The 25,092-nt window shown below is 47.2% G+C and overlaps 2 protein-coding genes across 5 annotated transcripts in view; one reads left to right on the top strand and one right to left on the bottom strand.

Moving 5' to 3' along the window:
- Positions 1-788: 788 nt before the first annotated feature.
- On the bottom strand, positions 789-21,938 carry Ctns (cystinosin, lysosomal cystine transporter). Of its 4 annotated transcripts, XM_004672390.2 has the most exons (12): positions 21,539-21,831; positions 19,561-19,640; positions 11,790-11,868; positions 10,519-10,603; positions 6,421-6,524; positions 6,152-6,283; positions 5,414-5,513; positions 5,204-5,323; positions 3,943-4,113; positions 2,349-2,466; positions 2,030-2,144; positions 789-1,673 (listed from the first exon to the last, which is right to left on the bottom strand). In XM_004672390.2, exons 2-12 carry the CDS (start codon positions 19,619-19,621, stop codon positions 1,556-1,558), a joined length of 1,203 nt encoding a protein of 400 aa, XP_004672447.1. In that variant the 5' UTR covers positions 19,622-19,640; positions 21,539-21,831; the 3' UTR covers positions 789-1,555. The 4 variants fall into 4 exon arrangements, with proteins under 4 accessions (XP_004672447.1, XP_045013965.1, XP_045013964.1 ...); XM_045158030.1 differs by lacking the exon at positions 21,539-21,831 and adding an exon at positions 21,844-21,938 and having other exon boundaries at positions 789-2,144; XM_045158029.1 differs by having other exon boundaries at positions 789-2,144; positions 21,539-21,824.
- Positions 21,939-22,088: 150 nt separating this feature from the next.
- Shpk (sedoheptulokinase) overlaps positions 22,089-25,092 on the top strand; it is a 38,069-nt gene continuing 35,065 nt past the window's right edge. Inside the window, exon 1 of the mRNA XM_004672389.2 lies at positions 22,089-22,318. Coding sequence (XP_004672446.2) covers positions 22,157-22,318 — 162 coding nt within the window. The 5' untranslated portion in view covers positions 22,089-22,156. The remainder of the gene's footprint in view (positions 22,319-25,092) is intronic.

Raw genomic sequence — 25,092 nt, 5'->3', positions numbered from 1 at the left:
AAATGTTTTTAAAGTGTGGCATCAAATAACATCCTTCCCTCCCCTCCGGGCCTCATGCATGTTAGGCAAGTGCTCTACCACTACATCACGTCTCCAGCTTACCTCTTGCCTCTCCCTTTTGGGATAGGGTTTTGCTTCATGATGAAAGCTAGTCTTAAACTTGAGGTCTTCCTGCCTCAGCCTCCTGCACAGGTGGATTACAGGTGTGTAATTACTATGCCCAGCCTAATAACACATTTTATAAAAGTTACTGGGTGTGAACTGAGTGTGCTGGCTCATGCCTGTAATCCCAGCACCTATGAGGCTAAGATCAGACTACCATGATGTTTTAGGTCAGCTTGCTACAGAGTGAGTTCCAGGTTAGCCTAAGCCAGAGTGAATCCTTGCCTCAAACAAAATAAACATTATTGGGTGGCCCCAATAAAACAGGCTTGTGGGCTTAGTTGGGCTCCAGTCTCTGCTCTAGGGAAACAAGCCCTTAAATTCCTTGGGAGATGTTCAAATCAGATAGAGGAAAGTACAGAATAAGACCTTACTGCCTCTGCTTCCAGTGATAGGCTCAGAATTTTCCAATCCCTGCTCACAGCCACAGTTTGAACATGCTAGTGCAGCCTTGGCAAGACCTACCTGGTCCTGGGTGGACAAGTGAGGGCTTCCCTGATTAAGTGTGGGGTCAGAATACTCCCAGTCCTGCACATTATTTCCTGAGCAAGGCTGGCTCCATAATCCCCAAGGACTTGGTTCTGACGGCCAGGCCAACACAGCTGCCTTGTGCATCTAGCAAATGGTTGAGTGTACAGACAGGAGACAAGCCAAGTTTTAATTATGGACATAGGCCCCATCAAAACACACACACACACACAGGGCTCTGCACTGGTCTGGTAGGTGGATTGACAAATTAAAGGCACATTCCAAGCAGGTTGGGCTCAGAAATATTGGAGGAGGTGGGCTCCAGTTCATGGACATTCCTCAGCCAAGAAATTGGAGTCTCAGATAGGGCCTGGGGGAGGTGACAGAAGGGATCTGCCCACCCCTCCAGGGCATCTACATTTGGCAGGACTGACAGGCCCATAAAGCACAGGCTAGTGGAAAGTGCTCTGTAAGTGCAGCATTAGGAGTAAAGGGGCTGGTCAAACAGGGCCCCATCTGACTGTCAGAAAGTGGAGGTAGAAGAGAGGACAAAAGAAAGTTAAGTCCCTTCTGAAAAACTCCTGAAAATTCTGGAAGAAACTTGTATGATAAAGATCCAGAGAGTGCTGGGTATGGGGCCACTTCAGAACATATCTGGTAAGCCTTGGGGGGGGGGGGGGTCAGAAATTCTCTTTACCAGGTCCTGGCCTGGACCACCTGTTTTGTAGTTAGGGAGGAGGAGTTCTGCAGAGTATTAGGAATATGGCCTTCAGAGAAAGGACCCCCAAGGCACACCTAACCTCACTGCCCTCCCGGTGCCACTGGCACCAGCACCTTTGAGTTCATTGGCCACAGCACCTGGCTGCTTGGTCCCTGGGAACACAGCGGTGACTGCAAAGTACCCTTGGCTCTCCCAGTTGCAAGTTTAGCCCTTCAAGCTGCTCCCAGAAACACTGGTGGTTTGGGGCAAGGCCATCGGTTGCAAGCTTGGCACCCAGTTCCGCCTGGGGTGGCTGTCAGGACTCGTGCATGCTGCCTGAAGCCTTAAAGAAAAGAGAGATGGTGCATCAAGATGGGAGGGCTAGGCGCCTCTGCCAAAAGGCCAGGCAAGGGAGGCTGGGAGGACCACCTGAGGACGCTTTCAGTCTCAGAGAACATTAAGATGTCTGTCTCAGAGGGGAGGTCTTCCATGGCCCAGGAGGAGCCTGGGCAAAAGCAGGCTGGTTGACTTTAAGGCATTTGGCACAGGGTAAGAGAGTGCTTCTACTCGTTTGTCATATTGCGCCAGCCCTGCATGTCAACCACTTCTTTGGCCTTTGCTGGGTGCAGCCTTCCCCACCAGAGCCTATGCTCTGGTTGTTCATATTGTGTGTCTGGGTACTAGTTCAGCTGGTCGTACCCTGGTTTCTTTCTGTACAAACAGAAGTGCTGGATGAAGAAGATGATGTCGAAGAAAATGGAGAAGATGCCAAGTCCAAACTTGGTTGGGTCTCCGAAGATCAATGTCCACTGGTCTGTTAACACCAAAGGGATCAGAATCTGGTTTTAGGCTGGCAGCTCCTGGTGGGCTGTGGAGGGTGGGGATCCCCATCTGCTCATGAAGCTGCAAAGGCCTCTGAATGAGGTCCACTTTGTGGGCTGGCATCCACCGAAAGGTCCCCAGGAAATATCTCCCCCATGCTTTCACCCACTGGATGGGAGTGGCTTGGTGGACTCACCATTATTGTAGGACTGGAGGAACATCTGGAGGAGGCTGAAGCTGCCCCCTGTGAAGTCCAGGAGTACACCGCCAATGCTCCAGCCTGTCGTGCTTTTATAGTAAAAGTTCATATAGGCCTGGGGACAGACACATGGAGGCCTATGAGGGGTGGGGTGGTGCTTCACATGCCTTTTGACTGCCACTCCAAACAAAAGTCACTATGATTTTTTCCTCCCACTCATGTACTCAGCCCTCAGCTCCAAAGAACACAGTGACCTCTGGGTTCTGACAAGCCTCAGCCACGGGAACAGTGTGGTCATGGGGTTGGGGGGGCTCTCTCCTTCATGAAGGGCAAGCATTGTCTTTGTCTCTTGCACCTCTGACTCCAATGGAGAGACAGGCACATGCTGCCTGGCCCAACTTCTTCACCCCTTGGGTGGACATAGCCCTATAGTGGCTTCTGAGCAATTCTGAGGTTGTTCTTTTTGTAGCCCAGAATGGCCTCCAACTCATGAGCCCCCATCCTAGTGTCCCAGGTACTGCAAGTACTACCATAAGAGGTTTGTACCTCTATGTCTGGCTGAACTCTGATTCTTCTCACCTCCAGTGAATCTGTCTCTGGTCTCAGCCTGGACCCCACACTGCTTGGAACATGGCTGAGGGCCACCTTCTTGGTATGGAATCCCCACTCCAGTGTCAGAGTGGGGTTACCTCTGGCAAGCTTTGGAGTTCTTATCTTAGTTTCCCCACCTGGACAATGGACCCAGCTGCCACTTCAGCCCTGGCTGGGTTCCTGGACCACCTCTTGGGCTTCCTCTCTTGCTGCTGCCCAGGTATCATAGCTTCCCTCCAAACCCACTATGCCTTATGAGTATCTTGGACTCGTACCAACTCCTTTCCTACCATCTGGTAGATACTGGCCTTTGTGGTAGTCCTCAGCTTCCTGCCCTGTCCTCTTCCTTTCCCCCATACTTCCCTCCCCAGGTCCAGATAATTTCAAATGTCTCTCAGCTGGTGCTTCTGCCCACCCCCCAGGTTCCAGTCCCAAGTCTAGCACTGGGGCTTCTCTATCAGTTTTAGGAGGCCCTAGATTCCTGCTGGGTGGAGTATGTAGTGGCAGCTCTACATAGCAGGTCCTAAACCAGAGCCATCATGTTTCTGGAGACAGACATGTTTGAGGCTGAGCTCCAGAATTGGCTTAAATTGTTAGGACTTGTGGGAGGGTGCTGAGGGTCCTGCACAGGCTGGGGGAACAGGGTCATCTCCTTTCTCCCTCTCTGATCTTTCCTGATTCCCCTGCTGTAGGTCTTCAGGGATGACTATTGTAACAAGGGGGAGAGGGTAAGTAGAATTCAAGTCATTATGAAAGACTGGGAAGGGGCAGACAAAGGCAGTGACTTGTCAAATGCCCGACTCAGGGAGGATGAGGTCCAAGAGCCTCTTCTGACTTCTTCCTGTGACTCTGATACCAGGGAAAGCAGAGAGTGATACCCACTAGCTTTCGCCAGTCTGGGCTTCCTGGCTTCCACTGGGACTTCCTACTCTTGTCTACTTGGCCTGGTAAAAGTTGCCCCTTACTTGACATATGAAAGTGCAGGAGGGCCTTGGGGTACCTGTGGAAAATACTTGATCAGCGTGATGGCGAGCTTGATGTAAGAGAAGCAGAAGAGGAACTGCAGCCATGTGGTCACGCCGACTGCAGCCACAATCATGGTGATTACGACAAAAAGCCACGCGAGCACCAGGAAGCCGATAGCAGGCCATGACACACGCTGGTTGCCTCGCTGAGGATGAGACGGGAAGTGGGGTTACAGATGGGGATACAGAGGCTGCTGCAGGGTTTCAGGAAAGGATGGCCTTGGACAGAGTAGGCTTAAGAGAAGGGGTTCAGGGTGGATGAAAGGGGACAGCCAGAGGTAGAAGCCTGGCCTTGGGATACTATGTGTGAGGAGGGGGTCAAAGGCAATGGAGTTGTCCATAAAAGGGCAAGTAGAGGCTCATCTGGGCCATAAGTGAACACTGTAGGTGGGATGAGGTGTGAAGTCCTTAGCACCAACCCCATCTTTTCACAGTTAAGATCTCCTGCTCCATCCATCTTAGGCTCTCCAGCTCTTGCCTACCTTTTGTTCCCATCTGTAGCATGAGGAACATCTCAGAGCTCAATCAGAGGCAGGGAATAGCACTGGGGACAATGTTGGATGCCCAGCACTTAGTCCCTGGCCCAGTGTCATCTCACGGGACCCAGATGGAGCTTGAGGATCTTGGAATCTGTCCCTCATCCCATCTTTCTCTGGACATGGCCCCACAGTGGGGCTCCTTCCATAGAGCACTACAGCGAGGGGGGGAAGGAACCTGTTCATGAGGGTGGGGGCCACGCAGACTACTGGCCTTGCACAGAGTGTGAAAGGAGGCAGCACACCCGGGGGGAAGGCACAGCTATCACCTCAGAGGTCCCCTGGAACAGTGGGGACTGTAAAGATGTCCTTCCTTCTCCCACCCTTGGCTCACATGCAGTATCATTTTCCTGACATTTTACTCCCCACTGCCCCCAGACACAGCTTGGGCCTCCCCAACCAGCTACCTGTGCTCCTGCCTCACACAGCTCTCAGCCTGCTGGCTTATCACTGCCCCTCTGTTTCCCTCATTCCAGAGTTGGGGTGTTCTTTCTGTACAGCTCTGGGCTTGGCCCTCATTACCTAGGCCCACAAAGTAGCTACTGAATGAAGGAATGTGTTTTTTTTTTTTTTTTTTTTGAGGATTCCATATCTTTGGATACCAAAAGCCAGTAGTATTGGGAGGCATGTGAGAGGGTGGATGGTGGGAGTCGACTTGGACAACCCATGGTGGGCCAGGCCACCAGGCTTCATCCCTTACCTCATATAGGAAGCACTGAAGGATGACGATCAGAGTGAGGGCGACAGCATGGAGGCTGAAGAAGACATCATTGTTGTCCACAGGGTTCACACCATTGGGGTATTTGAGGAGGTACTGCTCCTGTTGGGGGTGGGAAGAAGCTAGGAGGTGAGAGCAGCTGGCCACTGAGTAGCTTGGGTGGGCTGTGGGGGGGGATAGGCAGTGCTATACCTGGATGTAGGGCACCCATAGGAGGCCGATGTTGAACACACTGTATGCCACGAAGCCCATCAGGTTCAGGGCCAAGAAGTCAAAGCTCAAACCAATGACACTGTGGGGCGAGCAGAGGGAATAAAGTGGTGCAGGGGTGAGACCTTTGACAGGAGAGGACACAGTTCCTAGTGGCTCAGCCTGCAGCAAAAGAACACTGCCCTTAGGTGCCTTTCTATACTATGAAGATGCCAGCCAGTAGCCCTCCTCAGAGCCAGGTGTCTCCTCCTCCCTAGCTTCAGAGATTTCTCCTGAAGGCTTAATGTGGAGAGGCGGCATCTGCCTCCCTGCTTTATTGCTCAGCAGGCCCTGAGGAGAACCATGTGGCCAAAGTCACTATGGGAGAGCTGTGTCCTTGCTGTACACAGACTCAACCTCAGGCCCACTTTCACATTTCATCTTTAAAATGACCGTGGGAGTTACTTAGTCTTGGGGGCTGAAGGGTACATGATATGATGCCCCAGGTCTTCCAGAACTGCGAAGATTCAGAGTGGACTTTCCCCCATCCAGCCTGCTTCTCCCAGCTTAGCTGGAAAACCCCAGGCTGTTGTTCCCATAGGGAGCAAGGGACCAAATGCCTGACACTGGAAGTCCCTCCCATTCTTATGAAGAGCTTTCCTATGAGGACAGCTTTTTGGAGAGGGCAGAGTGCAAAGGGTTTTCCTCCATGTGGGCCTATAGGTTCAGCTCACAAGTTACCTCTTCCTTCTCCAGTTCTTGATCACTTGAGGGTAGAAGGAGATGGACCAGGCCAGGAAGTAGATCCAGCCAATCACCTGGTTTATGATGCTAATGGCCTTGTTGTGGATCACGAAGAACAGTATCCTGGTGCTAGAAAGGATTTGGGGACAGGATGAGCTGAGGCACTGATTCTGGGGTGCTTTTGAAGGAAGCCTTCATATGCCTGGTACACAGCCTCCCTTCCCATTATGTGAGGTCACATGGGGGGGGGGCAGAGGTCAGCCTACCTGGTCTGGTTGGAATGATTTCCATGAAGATAAATGGTCAATTGTCCAACATTTTGAGATGTCACTTGGAAAGAGGAATTTGTTCTTCCAGGAGGCAGTACAACCTATGAGGAAGACTGAATTTGATTTGAGGCCATGTATAGTTACTGGAGAGTCCTACCAACAGTCTGTCTTTGGTAAAAACTAGGGTACATCATACTTGGTACTACCTTCCAAGAGCTCACTAACCAAGGGAAGAAGCATTGGGCAGCCAACTCAAACCACCTTACATCTCTGTCTGGGTTTCTGAGTAGGACTGTGGTCTGGCCTTTGGTCCTCCCTCACTAACTACTGGGGTGGGCGTGTGATGGCTTCCTTCCTCTCATTAGCCATATAACTTCAACCTGCTAATCTGTAAGTGAGGGTAGCACCAGTATCTACCTTCCAGGGGCTGTTACGAATGAGAATGACATGGTGTCTGAAAGCTGACATCACAGATCCCAGCACATGGTAAGCTGACAGCTTCCTAGCATGACTGTACAGGCTCCCTAGACTTTATAAAATGATGACTGCCCTGTGCCCCACCTGGCTGCCAAGTTACCAAAACAAAAAAAAAAAAAAAAAAAGTATACACAAGATGCTTGGCAAGGAAAACACTCTTCCCTAAATTTCTTTTCAATATTTACCAAAAGCCTTGTTCCGGGAAGATGGACTTGGAGACCTGCCTAGAACACCTGATCTTTCAGTCATTTGTCTTGACAATGAAATCCCCCTACAGTAGCAAGGAACTAGACAACATTTTTACTGAAACAAAATGTGCCCACCCCCAGATAATACTCTAGGTCCCATCCTCAATTTGTTTTGCAGATACCATAAGTACCTGGCTCATTAGGGAGCATTGTCTTCTTTCTTTTCCCCTTCCCTTCCTTTCTCTCTCTTCTTTCTTTTTGTTCTTCTGAGACAGAGTCTTGCTATGTAGCTCTGGTTGGCCTGGAACTCACTATATAGTCCAAACTGTCTTTAACTTCTTGGCAATACTCCTGCCCCAGCCTCCTAAATACTAAAATTACAGGCATTACTTGCTGCATCTGACCATGTATGTATGTATGTATGTATGTATGTATGTATGTATGTATGTATGTGTATTTGGGCTGGGTGGGGTGGTGCATACCTTTAATCCCAGTACTTGGAAGGCAGAGGTAGAAAGACTGCTATGAGTTCGAGCCCAGCCTGAGACTACACAGTGAATTCCAGGTCAGCCTAGACTCAAGTGAGACTCTGCCTCCAAAAACAAACAAATAAAAAGTTTTGGGCTGGAGAGATGGCTCAGCAGTTAAGGTGCTTGCCTGCAAAGCCTAATGACCAGGGTTTGGTTCCTATGTAAAGCCAGATGCACAAAGTGGCACGTGTATCTGGAGTTTGCCTGCAGCAGCTACAGGCACCCGTTATTCCCCCCCACCCCCGCTTGCAAATAAATAATTAAAAATATTTTTTTGAGACAAGGTTTCAGCCTAGACTTTGAGGTCCTCCTGCCATCTCTTGAGGGCTGGGATTACATGTATACATCCATCATACTAGGCTACCAGTAGCTTCTTTGTTGGGACCACTGAGCCCTGCCTTTTTCATCTTAGCAACAGAAATCAGGGGGCTTGGACAAAGCAATGGAAATTGTATTAAGTGAGAGGGGATGATAAAGAGGCTGGAGTGCAATTTTTGGTCCGGTGGTGATTTGCAAGCCACATTTTGAGGACATGCACCACTAGTGGTTCTCCCATTTCCTTGTACCACACTTTTCTTTGAAATAAGAGTTTTCTTGTAACGTTCTAAGTAGCCACTAAATCCCTCTGGAACTATATAGGAAGAAATCAGCCAATTGGAAATCGACCAAAACGTGGCACAACACAGTGATAACTTATGGACTGCCTTTTATCTGCCAGGTACAATCCCAGCCACTTTGTACTTTCTGTTACTGCTTTTGAACCTCAGAGTGTGCTCCAGCAGACATGATGACTCTCATGTCTACAAATGATGAAAATGCTGTGTCCAGCTGAATCCCTTATCCAGAGCTCCTGGGCTGGGCTCCTAGACCACTTGACTTTCAAGTTCTCACCACTGGTTCCCTACATCACAGGTATAGGACAGGAGTGGCTAGCACTGCACAGGGAGGGGCCCGTGATATAGGAGCCCAAAAAGGTGGGTTCATAATGTTAATTTTTTTAAAAGCTGGTGTATAACAAACCTACAGAAAAGTATATATTTCACAGGTTGATGAAATGTTTATAAACATATCCAGCTTCCAGATCAAGAAAGCCTAGAATCTCTATTCTGATCTCCTATAGTCTCCTCACCCTGAGAATAACAACTGCCTTGATGCCACAGATGTGTATGTTGTATTCTATCACAAGCATTGTACAGTCCAGGCTTTGTTGTGCTGGCTTCTTTTGCTTGACATCATCCTTGACTTTCACTGTGTGCACATGCATGCACACCCACATACACAAGTATGCATGTGGAGGCCAGAGAACAATCTCAGGTAGTATTCTTTGGGGACACCATCTACATTTTTTGAGACAGGGTCTCTTATTGACTTGGAGCTGGTCAAATTGGCCAGACGGCTGACTCGCCACTTTCCCATTGCTGTGATTACAAGCAGGTGCCACCATGCCCAGCTTTTAAATTTGAGTTCTGAAGACTGAACTCAGGTCCTCAGGCTTGCAAGGCAAGCCCTTTACTGGCTGAGCTATCTTCCCAGCCCCCAACTTTTATTATTTTTAAAAGAGGATACTCTTACTTAGATGTTTGGCTCTAAACTATGTGATGAGCATCTGTTCCTCTAAGAGTCTACATGTGGCCTGCAGATCAAGCAGAGCTCAAAGGGCTGCATACCAAGTTCTAACTTGCTGTTAGAACCATGTCCTTCCTTGCACTGTATGCTGGCCTCAAACCTCAAAGTCTGGGGCAGGAGGAGGCTGTGAGCTGTGCCACTGGTTAGTTCAATGCCCAAGGGGTACAAGATTTACCTTTCTCACAGATTTCCCTTAGCTAAATACTCTGAAGCTCCTCTCTCAGCAGTGGAGTTTATTAGAAGGACAGATTCCCTAACTCACTTCACTGCTGTATGTTTGCTGAGGAGTTCAGATCTGATTTGCAGGCCCATTTCCACAACCACCCAGGGCCTCATGGAGGTCTTCCCTGAATTTCCCTCCTGCATTCCCCACCTTTATTAAGATATGATTGACAAAAGAAAAAGAGGGGGGGAGGGGGAGAGAGGGAGGGAGGGAGAGAGAGATGTTAAGATGAATGCCAGCCCACCATCTACCATGGTAATTTTAGTTAATAATAAGGTATTATATAAAGTCATGTACCAAATAGCAATATTTTGGTCAAGGCAAGACTGTATAGGATAGTGACTCCATAAGCTGGTATTACCTAGCCATCTTTGTGTACACATATGCTATTGTTTTCACACACTTATAAAGTCACCTAATGATGAATTTCTCAGAATGTATCCCATTATTCCCATCATTTACATAATTAAAGTGCATGTGGCTGTTCTGCAAAACTGAGATGTTAGATCTGTCATGTTCCCATTACAGACAAAAAAATGTTAAGTATGCAAGGTGATGAATATGTTAAGTTGCTTACTTTAATCAAATTTTAATGTATACATGTTAAAACATCACATTATATACTGTAAATATATATATTTTTCATCAGTATCTTATTGTTGACTATATAACTAGGTGTAACATTAACCTTCAGAAGCTATTCCTCCTAGCTTGTCATCATGTGAATCCTTAATTCAAACTACATGGCAGTAAACACTCATCCTCAAAGAGCCCAAACCACAGATTTCTAGAATGAGGGAACAGGGGCAGCCTGTTTCCATAAACTCTTTTATATTGGTTTTTCGAGGTAGGGTCTTGCTCTAGCCTACACTGACCTGGAATTCACTATGTAGTCTCAGGGTAGCCTCGAACTCAAAGTGACCCTCCTACCTCTGCCTCCTGTGTGTTTGGATTAAAGGCATGTGCCACCATGTCCAGCTGTAAGCTCTTAATTAAAATGTGTCCTGCTGCCTACCATTGCCCTATCCATCAGTTAAAATTTGCTACTTACTTCGTCAGGGAGCTCAAGGATAGTAATATTTTTTGAACGAAATGTGATTTCAAAAGTGATCACCAGAGTTTCATTTAATGGGTGCCTGTGGAGGACAAGAGTCTGGTTACTGCTGGGAAGTGGGAACCTGTGAGATCTTAACCAACCCTCTGGATTTCACAGTGGAACTTTATTTCTTCCACAGTCAAGAGCAGCAAGTGTCATGTGTTCAATCCCGAAGAGGAATCCCTGACCCTACTCTACCAGGAAACTAGTTGTTCCTTTAGGGTGGGATGAGAATGTGGCCAGCTGGCTGTGGGTAAAAGGTGAGGCATCTGGAGGGGGACAGGCCTGTACAGGACTCTCTCTTCAGAGAGGATCAGGTCTGAGAATGGTGTGGTATGAAAGTAACACCGGACTGAAGGAGGTGAGGCCTCTGGAATAGCTCATAAGAGCCTCAAATCTGGGCTTAGAGCCTCAGAGGTACTTTAGAGGAGAGTGGGAAGCCATTGAAAAATCCTGGAGCAGGGAGACTTGGATATGAGGATGACTTATTGGAGTGGATGTACAGAGGCCTAGGAGCTGAGAATGGAATGGCAGGCCTTCAAGGGGGGCTGGGATCCAAAGTGTGGATTTGAGATAAGCCCTCCCAGGAGATTGAGGCACACAGAGGATAGGCTTCTAGATGTTCCTCTCAGAGCATCCTGACAGCTGGTAGGCACAGGCAAGCGTAAGGCAGTAAAGGACATGAAGCATTCTAGAAAAGTCTGGACAAGGTCAAGACCTCTGTTTAAATTGGTAGGTGTCAGCAAATGTGGACAAAGACTACATGTGAGGATGGCATGAATGGGATTCACTGATGCTGTCACTTCTGTTTTGGGAAGACACCTGAGCTGTCACTTCTGTTTTGGGAAGACACCTGAGCTGTCACTTCTGTTTTAGGACAGTGAGCTGGTCAGTAGTTCAACTCCCTGCCTTTGACTTACAAGGCTGTGCTTAAAGATTCAGTTTTAGAAAGGGTCTGGAGTCAGCTGCTGGTTGCTCATGGACTCACCTCACTGGGGTAAAGGCTCATGTCTCTGGGGAAAAGCACTCCTTCTTTTTCTTACCAGTGGGAATAAGGATTTCAGTTTGGGTGCCTGACTTGGGGCCTTGCTTTGTAGTTTTGGGATGGTACCACCCTCTTTTTATGGCTCACTATAGCTGAGCAGCAAGAGCATCACATATGAGTTAGAAGTGGCCAGAGGTCACCTCAAGTGGAGCTGAGGACAGAACTAGGCCTGAGAACTTACCCAAGGGTGACGCGGACATTGGTTGAGCTGCCATTTTCCAGCTTCACAATGGGAGGAACGGTGATGCTGGCCACTGATTCTGGAAGGACCCAAGTCAATGACACAAGTCATCAGGTCAGAAAACAGTCCATGAGGAGAAGCAGGCATGAGGCCCTTGACATCTGAACTCACGATCCCTGACTCACTGACAATTCTAACTTTCTAGGTGAAGAGAGGGAAGGGCCTGGACTTTTTCCCTTGTGTCAGAAACAGCAGAAAGCAACACAGGCCAGAGCAGGAAGTACTAGAACTTCCTCCCCCCTTCCACAGACAGGCTGAGTTACCCAGAGATAGGTTAAAGAACTATGGACAGAAGGGGTGGTGGAAAGAATGTAAGAGACCAAGGAAGGGTACCACTCCTTACAATGTAACTGTCCAGACAGAAATTGGTCTTGATAACCATGACCTTGCAGTGCCTAGCAATAGCTTCACAAGACCCTCATAATAGGAGAAGATGATGATGACATCAAAGTAAGAGAGACTAACACAGAGAGGGAGGAGATATGATGGAGTGGAATTGTGAAGGGGAAAGGAGGGGAGGAGAGGGAATTATCACGGCTTATTTTCTGTAAGTATAGAAGTTGTCAATAACAAAATTAAAAAAGGGCTGAAGAGTTGGCTTAGTGGTTACGCACTTGCCTGTGAAGCCTAAGGACCCCAGTTCGAGGCTCGATTCCCCAGGACCCACATTAGCCAGATGCACAAGGGGGTACATGCATCTGGAATTTGTTTGCAGTGGCTAGAGGCCCTAGAGCGCCCATTCTCTCTCTCTCTCTCTGCCTCTTTCTCCCTCTGTCTGTCGCTCTCAACTAAATAAACAAAAATAAAAACAAAAAAAAATTTTTTAAATTGAGTTAATAAAAAGGGCTGAAGAGATGTTTTAGCAGTTAAGGCACATGTTGCAAAGCCTAAGGACCCTGGTTTGATTGTCTAGGTCCCATGTAAGCGAGATGCACATGGTGGCACATGCATCTGGAGTTCATTTGCAGTGGCTAGTGGCCCTGGTGTGTCCACTCTCTCTTTCCCCACCCCTCTGTCTCTAATAAATAAATAAAAATAAAATCTTAAAAAAAAGAATTATGGAGCCCTTGGGTGGGAGTAATGGCTCAGCAGTTAAGGTGTTTGCCTGCAAAGCCTATTGATCTAGGTTTGATTCCCCAGTAATCAGGTAAAGCCAAAATGTACAAAGTGGTGCATGCATCTGTAGTTCATTTGCAGTGGCTGGAAGCCCTGTTGTGCCCATGCTCTCTCTCTCTTGCCTATCTCTCTTTTTGCTTGAAAGTAAAATAACTATATAAAAATATTAAAAAACGAATTATGAGCCAGGCATGGTGGTACATGCTTTTAATTCCAGTACTCAGGATGCAGAGGCAGGAGGATTACCATGAGTTCAGGGCCACTCTGAGACTACATAGTGAATTCCAGGTCAGCCTGGGTTAGAGTGAGACCCTACCTCACAAAAAACCCCATATATATTATACATATACATATACATATACATATATACATATACATATACATATACATATATATATATATATGGACACATACATACATACATACACACACACATATTATGGAGCCCAAGAAATTTTGGGATTGTGAAGGGTGGACTAGAACTATGTCTTTAGATGAATGGCACAGAGGCACCCTCTGTTTATGAGCCAAGATGGTACTGAAAAGTCAGTTTAGTCTCATTCCTGTATTCTGAGCTCCCATGTGGACACAGCTCAACTCACACATGATCCCTTTCTTGAGGCGCAGTGGGAGGAAATACACACTTTTCCCTACCAAGGCCTATTTCTTGGCATTAAGGTGCTAATTCAGGAGAAGGTAGACAAAATAGGCACCCAGGATGAGGGAAGGAGCAGGTCTGGGTTTTAGAAAACCATTTTGGGAGGCTGGGAGTATAGCTTAGGGGCAGAGCACATGACTAACATACACAAGGCCCTAAGTTCAAGAGCCAGAACAAAAATAAATAAATAAATAAATAAATAAATAAATAAATAAATAAGGAGTAAGAAAGATCATCTTGGGAGGTCAAACATCCCCTGCACATCATGGCGTGTTAGTTGGGTTGGCTTCTTGGAGTTCTTCCTGTATTCTTTGGGCATTCTACTTCTGTCCTGGCACCATCCCAGGTATACTTGAATCTGCATGGCATACCTGCCATCTTACCTTCCCTGCCTCATAGCCTAGAGAGTTATGGTCAGGAATCTAGACTGGGGTGGGGAAGGAACTCATGTAGGGGATCAGATGCTCAGTTCTGATGAAGATGGACCTCACAGGAGTACAGGCTGAAGGCTGTGCTCAGGTCCTGCTCAGATTCCTCCATGGCAGATGAAGAAGTGAGACCCTGAATGTTGAGAGCTTAAGTTGGAAGGACCTTTAAAGTTATCTACTACTACCTTCTCTGTTGATTTCCCTCCTTGGTATTCTTTTTTTTTAATTTTTTTGTTCACTTTTATTTATTTGAGAGTGACAGAGAGAGAAAGAGGCAGATAGAGAGAGAGAGAATGGGCGCGCCAGGGCTTCTAGCCACTGCAAAGGAACTCCAGTGCACCCCCTTGTGCAACAGGCTAACGTGGGTCCTGGAGAATCGAGCCTTGAACCGGGGTCCTTAGGCTTCACAGGCAAGCGTTTAACTGCTAAGCCATCTCTCCAGCCCTCCCTCCTTGGTATTCTATCTGTAGTTTCTCTTCCTCTGTCTTCTAGACACTTCTGGGAGGGTATCCTCATCTCCCAAAGTGGACTCCTGCACCCAGTTCTGCCACTTAGAGCCTCTTAGACCATATGTGAGCTGCCTTTTCCACCACAGCCCCACAAAGGTGAGGCAGAAGCTGTCTAAAGATGCAAGACTCCTGTTTGAGACTGGTATTGTCCACGGTCCAAGTCTAGTCCTCTTGCCTGGGTGGGTCCCTCAGAGCAGGATCCCTTACAGGTCTCTTACCTGTAGCCTTGGGACCTGGAGGCAGCTTTGGAAACTCTGCTCTGCTTTTCCATACTCCATGCTCTGCTACCAACCTGGGGTTTTGTTCTGGGCTCTCCTCGCTGGGGAGCACAAGACTTATTGTTTCTATTAAATTTTATTCAGAGTTCAGAACCTCACCAGATAAACAAGTACCAGAATAGGCCACTGCTTGGAATGGGGCTACTGAAAGGGATGTCAGAAAACCACCTCTATGGGTGAGGTGGTGCATGCCTTAAATCCCAGCACTTGAGAGGCAGACGTAGGAGAATTGCTGTGAGTTCAAGGCCAGCCTGAGCCTACATAGTAAATTCCAGGTTAGCCTGTGCTACATTGAGATCCTATATTAAAAAAGAAAAAAGACAAAAAGAAAAGAACGCCACCTCTATCTCTGATCCCTAGAGCCCTTAGCAGGGAGAGTCACATGGCCTTAGATGTCCCACAGTCTATGTATATTAGAGGAGTAGTCTGGGATCTCTCAAAGAACCAGACCAGACTCTATTCCCATTCCCCACACTAGGCATCACAGGAGACATCAGTGCTGAATGATACACTGAGGTCACATTGTTCCATCCTACCTCTGGCACTTCCCAGCTGTATGACCATGAGAAAGGCACTTAACCTCTGAGTCTCCATTTCCTCAGCTGTAATATGGGGGTATAAGACCTGTCTCACAGGTCACTGTAAAAATAAAGTGCAGGGCTGGAGAGATGGCTTAGCGGTTAAGCGCTTGCCTGTGAAGCCTAAGGACCCCGGTTCGAGGCTCGGTTCCCCAGGTCCCACGTTAGCCAGATGCACAAGGGGGCGCACGCGTCTGGAGTTCGTTTGCAGAGGCTGGAAGCCCTGGCGCGCCCATTCTCTCTCTCTCCCTCTATCTGTCTTTCTCTCTGTGTCTGTTGCTCTCAAATAAATAAATAAAAATTAAAAAAAAATAAAGTGCAGTATGTATGTAATATATGTTCCACATGCTTTGGGTGCTAAATTGTTGGCTCCTATTATCGTCCTTTTATAACTGCAGGTCATTTTTAGCCTAAGATAGGAGGCAGCAAGGAAGCTGTACCATATCCTGCAAAAGTGTGTTTTCAAGTTTGCTCTGGAGTAGGAGCTTCTATGCACCATACCAGAATCACCAAATGAGTCACAGTGAGGCTACCTTGTTTCCTTTCTCTTTCTTTCTTTTTTTTTTTTTTCCAAGGATGGGTCTCAGTCTAGCCCAGGCTGATCTGGAATTCACTATGTAGTCTCAGGGTGGTCTTGAACTCACAGTGATCCTCCTACCTCTGCCTTCTGCGTACTGGGATTAAAGGTGCACCACCATGCCCAGCACTCCCCTTCCATTTCTTTCTCCTCTCCTTTCCCCTTCCTTCTTTCTTCTCTTTTCCTTTCCCCTTCTTTTATCTCCTTCCCTTTTCCTTCTTCTATTTTCTCTCCTCCCCTTCTTCCTTTTTTTCCCTTCTTCCCTCTTTCTTTTCTTTTTTAACTTTATTTTAAAATTTATTTAATTTTTATTAACATTTTCCATGATTATAAAAAATATCCCATGGTAATACCCTCCCTCCTCCCCACACTTTCCCCTTTGAAATTCCATTCTTCATCATATTACCTCCCCATCTCAATCATTGTACTTACATATATATAATACCAACCTATTTCTTTTCTTTTCTTTTTTTTTTTTTTTTTGGTTTTTCAAGGTAGGGTCTCACTGTAGCCCAGGCTGATCTGGAATTCACTGTGGAGTCTCAAGGTGGCCTCAAACTCACGGCGATCTTCCTACCTCTGCCTCCCGAGTGCTGGGATTAAAGGTGTGCACCACCACACCTGGCTCTTTCTTTCTTTCTGTACTATGGATTGAATGTAGTCCCTTGCACATGCTAGCCAAGTATTCTGTGTCACATCTCAAAGTCTTTATTTTTGTTTCTTTTTTTTGAGGTTGGGTCTTACTCTAGCCCAGGCTGATCTGGAATTCACTATGTAGTCTCAGGCTGAATCAAATTCACAGTGATCCTCCTACCTCAGTATCCCAGGTGCTGGGATTAAAGATGTGCCCAGCTTTATTTATTTTTTTAAATATTTCTGTTTATGAGAAAGAAGAGGCAGTGAAAGTATGTGTGGGGTGTGTGTGTAGGCATGCCAGGGTATCCTGCCATTGCAATCAGACCCCAGACAGATGCACCACTTTCTGCATCTGGCTTTATATAGGTACTAAAGAAGTGAACCCAGGCCATTAGGCTTTACAAACAAGTGACTTTAATTGCTGACCCATCTTTCCAGTCCCTTATTTATTTATTTTTTAATATATTGAAACAGGGTCTCATTAAGTTGACCAGGCTGGCCTTGAACTGTGTCAAGAAGCTGAGATTAGAGATATGTGCCACTTCTACTAGTTTTTTTTTTTTTAAAAATATTGTATTATTTATTTATTTGACAGAGAAAGAGGGGAAGAAGAGAGAAAGAGAGAATGGGTGTGCCAGGGCCTCCAGCTACTGCAAATGAACTCCAGACGCATGTGCCCCCCTGTGCATCTGGCTAATGTGGGTACTGGGGAATCAAACCTGGGTCCTTCAGCTTTGCAGGCAAATGCCTTAACCACTAAGCCATCCCTCCAGCCGGTTTTTTTTTTTTTTAATTTTTAAACTAATACTTATTGGCACCTCTTCCACTCAATACTCCAACTCATCCTGGCCAATCTGCAGGAACATTTTTTTTTTTTTTTTTTTGTGATAGGATGTCACTGTAGCCCAGACTGACCTAGAACCCACTCAGTAGTCTCAAGCTGGCCTTGAACTCACAGCAGTCCTACCACTGCTGCCTGAGTGCTGGCACTAAAGGAATGCACCACCATGCCTGGCTGCTGGAACTTTGCAATTTCTTCTTTTTTTTGAGATGGGGGTGGAGGGCGTCACTATGTTGCTCAGGCTGGTCTGGAATTTATAAGCTCCAATCATCTTCCTCGGCCTCCAGAATGCCCGGACTACAGGTGTGCCACTATGCCTAGCTTCTGTTATTCTCTTAACTTCCATTTTATGCTGTTACAGTAGGGGATGGGTACTTCTATTCCTACTTTAGACACAATAAAACTGAGAATTCCAAGAGGGAAGAAGTCTTGCCTACATAGCTAGAAAATGGTGGAGCAAGGAGTCAAACCTAGGTCTATCAGGCCTAAAGTCTAGGTTGTTGCCACTAGGCTGCACTGCCTCAGAATCTATCCAAAGAAGTCAGAGATGACACTCTGGAGGCCAACTGGCTCATCCATGGTCATCAATGCTAACACCTAAAAGCAGAGAAGAAAGGCCTAGCAGAATGAGGGTGGAAATCCAAGTTCAGGTACTTGATATTATGCCACTCTTTCATTGTGACAGTCATGAGAAGAGGCAAAAGGAATGAAGGTCCTATCCTGGTCTTGCTTTGTCGTTTTCTAGTGTTGTCAATTTGGTGAAGTTTTTGCTTTATCTGGGTTTCAGTTTCTTCCTCTTATGTCACTGGAGTACTAGCTGGATTTTCTACTGCTCCCAAGGGGGAATTTACTGGCTTTGCTAAAGAAACCTTAATGTGTACACACACACACACACACACACACACACACACATGCAAGCACATACACACATACACTGCTCCCGGAAAGTCTGACCTAGTAGGGCAGGAATGAGGCTGTGGCATCCCTCCACAGGAACACTAGGCCCCATGGTCAGACCTTCCCTTTCTCAGAGATTGCTTATCCACAAGGTGTGATTGCAAAGGAGCATGACTTATACTTAACAAACCAGAATGAGCTGGTCAGATAACCAGTTTCCTCAGAGATTCAAGAGGCCAAACCACTATAATGTGTAGCCAGTGTGCATGGCATTGGAAAACATGGAAGATTTTTAATACTTGAATCAGGCTTGCTTGAAATTGTTACAGACTTTAGGAGACATTTGTTTTTGAACCATGATTAAAATAACGGGCATGGAATATCTTGTGTGCTAAAGACAGCTATCTGTAGAAGGAATTCCAGAAATGTTCTGGGTGGTATAAACACTGTTAGGGTGCTACAGGATTTGAAGGAGTCTTCTGACACCTATGTGCAAATCCCCACCTGAGTCTGTCTTCTGTGTGGCTGAGGCTGCTCTATTTTCTTTGATGACTCCCAGGGAAGAGTTTTCTTCTCTTACAAGGTGAGGCCAGGAGGACTCTTCAGGTGTCTGTGCCTGCCAGAACCAGACACGTGTACACCTCAGCTGCCTCCCCAGTGTCTTCTAGGACCTGAGAGGTCTACAGCCCAGAAGTACAAGCCATTCTTTATAGATACTATCTCCGCTTATTGGGCTTTACAGTTTAACTCTGAGAGCCAGTTATACAGTCTGACTTTAAGAACACTGTTGGAGATAGGGAAGTGGCTCAGCAGTTAAGGGACTTGTTTGCAAAGCCTGTTGGCCTGGGTTAGATTCCCCAATACCCACATAAAGCCAGATACACAAAGCAGCAAGAGGCCTGGCATATCCTTACTCTCTCTCTGCTTAAACAAAAAGAGAAAAACCTAATTACTGCACGTGCTGATACTGAAAAGGTAAGAGGACCCAAGGGCAGAAGGCCAACTATTTGTGGAACCATCTGGCTGTTTGTAAAATATCCAGACACCAGACTTGAGTCTGGCTGTTTCCTTTAGCTGAGTGGCAGGAAGGCACGTGTCCTGGGCAGCACTAAACCTTCAGTGACGAAAAGGTCAGGTTACTTTCTCCACTGCTTCCTTATTTGCAAAGCTGATAAACCATTTTTTAAACTTACCACAATTCTCTATGAGCTTCAAGGGAAAAAGGATAAAAATAGGCAGCCAATTCTTTACCATGTTCTCTGATTTCTCAGAACTAGGGAAAACAAAACAACAAAAGGTAAGTTCATGTTCAGGCTGGACCTGCTCAGCTCTAGGTGGACATTATGCTCCCTGAATCACATGGGATGGTTCATAAAAGACTTTTTTCACAACTCTGGTCTCATAGATTTCATATCCCAACCTCCAAGAAGGGGAGAGTTAAACAGAGTTTATCTTTCAGCTCATAGCAGCTAAGTGGGTTGTGTGAAGTCCCATGCTGAGGAAGTGAACACAGGCCTGTCTTTTCCCCTCAACTGCTATCTGCAGCCTCGTTAACAGAAAGAATGAATACAGTTTTACTGGCTTAGTGTTCTCCATCTCACCCCACAACAAGTCTCCTCTCTTATTCTACAGAAACAAAATGTGGATTGAGAAATTTAAACCCTTGGTCAGCAGAAGTTCCCTAGTCCCAAAAGCTGAGACACCCTCAAGGAAGGCTCTAGGACAGACCAAAAACACATTAACATGCTGTTGATTACAGTGGTTAAAAAAAAAAAAAAATCAAACTGACGCCTGGTGAGATGGCTCATGTGCAAGCATGAGGACCCAGGTTTGACTCTCAGCATCCTTGTAAAAAAGCTAAGCATGAGCTGAACAGGGTTGCTGGGGCTCCCAGGTCAGCCAGTCTAACTGAAAAATGGAGAGCTCCAGGTTCAGTGAGAGACTCTGTCTGAGGGAAATAAGTCAGAAGAGGGATAGAGGAAGATACTCATGTCTTCCTTTGGCATCTGCACAAACGTGCATATATGACACACATATACCTCACACAACAAAAAATCAAATAGTTAATCAGGCACAACTAGTGGCTAATGAAAATTACAAAATAAAGTACTTCATGACAATGTACCCTGTCTGGCTTGCCCTTCTGGTGTAAGTTCTATCTTCCAGGCCTCATTCAGATGTCACCATTTGAAGAGCCTCTACCCACAATCTCCTCTCAGGAGTAACCTCAAGTCCCAGGTCTCCTGGGTCAGCTCCCCTCTGTTGGGTATCTGAGTTAGTCCCGTCCTTGGCCCTACAACCTGCAGTTTCTTCCAGATAACACAGATGTGGCTAGGGCTGTGTTCTCATCAAACAGACTGCTCTGGTCCAGGAATCCCTTTTTATTAGTTGTGTGACTTTGGAAAGCTATGTAATCTCAGTTCCTAACGAAGAAAAAGGGATGGTGGCAACTACCTCACAGCACTTAAGAGAGATGAGGCACAATGCACGCTTTCTCAAAGGAAGCTGAAGTTGGCTCTTGGGAGGGCCACAAGCCATTGTGATATCTTACAGGTATTTTTAAAACCCAAGGGCTACAATACATAAACAAAGAGCTTATCAACTATATTAAAATTTTTATGGAGGTGGATTGATAAAGATAAAAATGTTCAAACAATGATGTAATGTGATTACTGCTACTGCCCAGTGCAGCTGGCAAGCTCCCACAAAGCACTGATGGTTATTTTCCTCTACATTGAAAAGGCGGGACATGGGAAGTTTTCTTCTTCCAGCATGAGATTCCAGAGGGCAGGGGGGTCTCCTTGCTTAGTACCCCAGGGCCCAGCGCTGGGCAAATCAAAAGGAGATCCTGGGACGGTCCTCTCAGCATCTTGCCTCTCCAAAGCAACCGACACACCAAGTCAGATTCAGGCGGCAACTGAGCAGGAGCTAGGGAAGGGGCTCCAACCTCAGTGGAGTACAGACACCCACACCACCCTGAAGTCGGTGTGTCACTATTTTTGCTATCCTGGCCCTTCACCTGTTGTTCGTGTCCCAAGGCCAGGGCTGGGACCAGGGAATGAAATCTAGGTGCAGCTGAGGGGCACGCTGCCCCACCGATGTACCGGGCAGGGCCAGGGCCTGGGGTGGGGAGTGGGATGGGGAGTCTGTCCCGGCCACGGTAACTCTCACCTGACGGCTTCCTAGGCTCCGAGGAAGGGACCTCACCGGACGCAGCAACCAAGCGCTAGATGCGGCTTGGGAATGAACCCGGCTCTAGGGGCCCCGCCGCCGACTTTGTGTGAGGGCGGGCCATCTGTCACCTGACCCGAACCATCTGACTCGTGGAGGCGAGGTCTGGGTGCAAAGGGCTCTGGAAATTGTAGTTTTTACCAGTCGTAGCCGGACACAGCGGGACAGGGTTGGGGGGGGGAGGAACGGCGCAGGCGCCTTGCGAAGGACAGGAGTCCACGGTGATGGGGAATCAAGGCACTTACTGGGCAATAAAGTTCTCGGAGTTGCCATCGCCTTTCTATGAACCCCGTGCTGCTTGAGTGAGGGCGGCTGGGACCTCGCCTCCGGGTCCGCGAACGTTGCCCTGGGGGGCGTGGCCCTGCGTGTCCTGCCCTCCGCCGCCTCTCCACCTATCGCTAGGGTCTGCCGCGAGGAGCCCGCTTTCCTCGACCAATGGGAAGACGCGCAGCCGCCATGTTGAGTGTGGCTGAGAGCCTGGCCAGGAAGTCCCGGCGCGACGCCTCCTTCCCGGGGACGCGTGCCCGAGCGCGAGCCGAGGCAGGCGTCCCTGCAGCCATGGCTTCAAGGTCTGTCACTCTCGGCATCGACTTGGGCACCACGTCCGTGAAGACCGCCCTACTGGAGGCCGCACCCGACCAGCCATCCGGGTTCGTGGTGCTGGCTAGCTGCTCCCGGGCTGCGCGAGCCGAGGTGGAGAGCGCGGCGGCCGGGCCCCAGGTGAGGCAGTGCCCTGGAGTTGCCGCCCCTTGGAGCTTCCTGGCACCAGAGGTCTCCCGGCAGCCCCCTCCCGCCAAGAAGTCCCCCTGAGTCCTCCAGCCTCTATGACCGCCTGCTGCCCTCTCCTCCAGGGACCTCTGCCCAAGCCTTTGGGTTTCTACCGACTTCCCCACTCTCGGGTCTCCTCTGGGGCTCTGTCCCAGGCGCTGGGTTCCTGTACTGTCTGCCCTCCTCTTTTTTTTTTTTTTTTTTTTTTTTGTACTTTGACTACGAAGAATTGCTCTTTTGTGTTCATAGAATGACCACAGGTCTGCCTGTCACTCTTGCCACTGCTCACATCTGCCCTGTGCCCTCAAGTTCAAGAGTCAGTTTGTTCTTCGGGGCAGAGTTGGGCTGTAATCCAGAAACCAGATGCACAATCAGGCCTACCTGGCTCCTGTCATTTATTAGATTCGAATGTGGACTGATTAGCCCAGCTGTGACTCCCTGAAGGAAAGACGTCAGAGGACATAGGATGACACTGAGATGAGTCGGTTAATTTAAAAAAAAAATTAGATTAATAACTTCCCTACAACCACTGGCTTGTGAAAACTACAAGATAGAAAGGTGGAAATTCAGGATAATGAGTTCTGCTGGGAGCTGTGGGTAGACTCAGAAAGGCTGCCGATTCTTAGAGCCAGCTCTTGGTAGTTTCCTGAAAAGGGTAGGTCTAGGTTCAGTCATTTGACAATAGAAATTAATGACAGGGAACTTTCTGGATAACCTCTCACTTTTTCCTGGGCCACAACTAATTCTTTGAGTTGAAGTAGGTGACATCTAAGGCCTCTTCTAGCCACAAACTTTGATCATCTGGGCCATGTCCCACACCCAAGAGCCATTTTTCATAGCTCTTGCCACACATCTGGATTCATTTCTTTAGGGTTCAGAATCCATCTTATTGGGAAGCATTTGAGAATGTAAAGATTTCAAAAGCACTTTGCATTTTCGTAGAGGCCTTTAAATTTAGTTTGGTTGGGATCTGAAGATATTTTACAATGATTATTTCACATCATCCATTATGAAATGGAGGTAATTTTTTTTTTTTTTTTCCCCGAGGTAAGGTTTCACTCTAGCTCAGGCTGACCTGGAATTCACTATGTAGTCTCAGGGTGGCCTCGAACTCATGGCGATCCTCCTACCTCTGCCTCAGGAATGCTGGGATTAAAGGCAAATGGAGGTAAAATTATATCTAGCCCTGAAGGGTAAGCAGCTGAGCTGGGATTATAGGACTGTAGGCTCAAGCACTGCCTTTCCTTTTCAAGTAGAGCCACTTCAGGTTTTTTTTTTTTTTTTTTTGTGGTACCTGCCATTAGACCCAGGGTCTCATGAATGCTAAGCAAGTACTGTAACACCAAGCTACCCCCTCCTCCAGCCCAGGGCCACTTCAACATGAGTTTTTCCCACTTCCCTCACATTCTGTCAGCTCTTCTCTGCATACAGATAAACCCAGCATACCACATCTGTCCCAGCAAGGCTCAGAGGAGGCCAGTAATTACCCACACCCTCTACATCATCCACATATGTGCCAAGCAGTTTTCACTTCCAGCAGATTTCTCAGCCTTTAATACCATTGACACTTCAGGCTGCCTAATTCTTTGTTGTAAGTTATCTTAGTCACTCACTGTAAGGCATTTAATACTGTCCCTGGCCTCACTCCCCCCTCCCAGATGGGACAGCCAAAAACTGTCTTATCATTGTCACATGCACACTAGGGGAGCCAAATCACCCGTGAGGGAGAACAAGTCTATAGCAACACTTAATGGATTCCTTTCTGGTATCTGTCCATACTTTTCAGCTATGTACTATGTATACCATAGTCAAACTTGACAGCTTTGCAGAAGATCAAGTTTTTAAGTATTTGCAATTTAAAGATAGAAGTTTTCCTACTTTCTTTGATATGCTAGTTTTGAGTCAGGGTCATATTACATATCCCAGGCTGGCCTCAAACTTGAAATCTTCCTGCTTTAGCCTCCTAAATGCTGGTATTACAGGTGTATATTACCCTGTCCAGCTAAAATACAAGGTTTTGGAGGAAAACTGAGACCTTCCTCAGTTATTTTTCCTATCTAGGCCCAGTCTCTTCAGCTGTAGGAACATTGGGATGAGTGTGTTTGAATGTTTTTCAGCACTGTTTCCAAGTCTTAAATTCTGGAATTTGATCTGGGTGTAGGCCAACTGATGTGAACCAAAGAATGGCTTTTCTGTTACAGTGTGGGTGTGTCCATTGTCTTAGGACTACCCCTGAAACTGGGGTTGCTGAACACTGCCTCCTTGTCTTCACTCTTAGCCAGCCTGTTTTCCTCATCCACAGACTCTACCCACACAACTTCCCCACCCAGAATCCATTTTAAACAGAGGCTTCTCTGTCTTGACATGATGTACCTATGTACCGTCTGATGGTCATGTGGGGACTCTAATCCAGCATTGTCCAGTAGAAATGCAATCCACAAATTTAAACACTTGTAAATTTCAGCTTTTGTGTAGGCATATTAAAAGAAGTAAAAGAGAGCCAGCGTGGTGGTGCACACCTTTAATCCCAGCACTCGGGAGGCAGAGGTAGGAGGATCACCATGAGTTTGAGGCCACTCCTCTGAGACTACAGAGTGAGTTCCAGGTCAACTTCAGCTAGAGTGAAATCCTACTTCAAAAAAACAAAAAAAAAGAAAAAGGAAGAAGTAAAAGAACCAGGTGGGCCAGACATGGTGGCGCACACCTTTAATCCCAGTACTCGGGAG

Source organism: Jaculus jaculus, chromosome 9 (genome assembly GCF_020740685.1).
Source record: "Jaculus jaculus isolate mJacJac1 chromosome 9, mJacJac1.mat.Y.cur, whole genome shotgun sequence".
NCBI lineage: Eukaryota > Metazoa > Chordata > Mammalia > Rodentia > Dipodidae > Jaculus > Jaculus jaculus.
The sequence above is the reverse complement of the archived record's forward strand: the minus strand, read 5'-3'. Positions and strand labels throughout refer to the sequence as shown.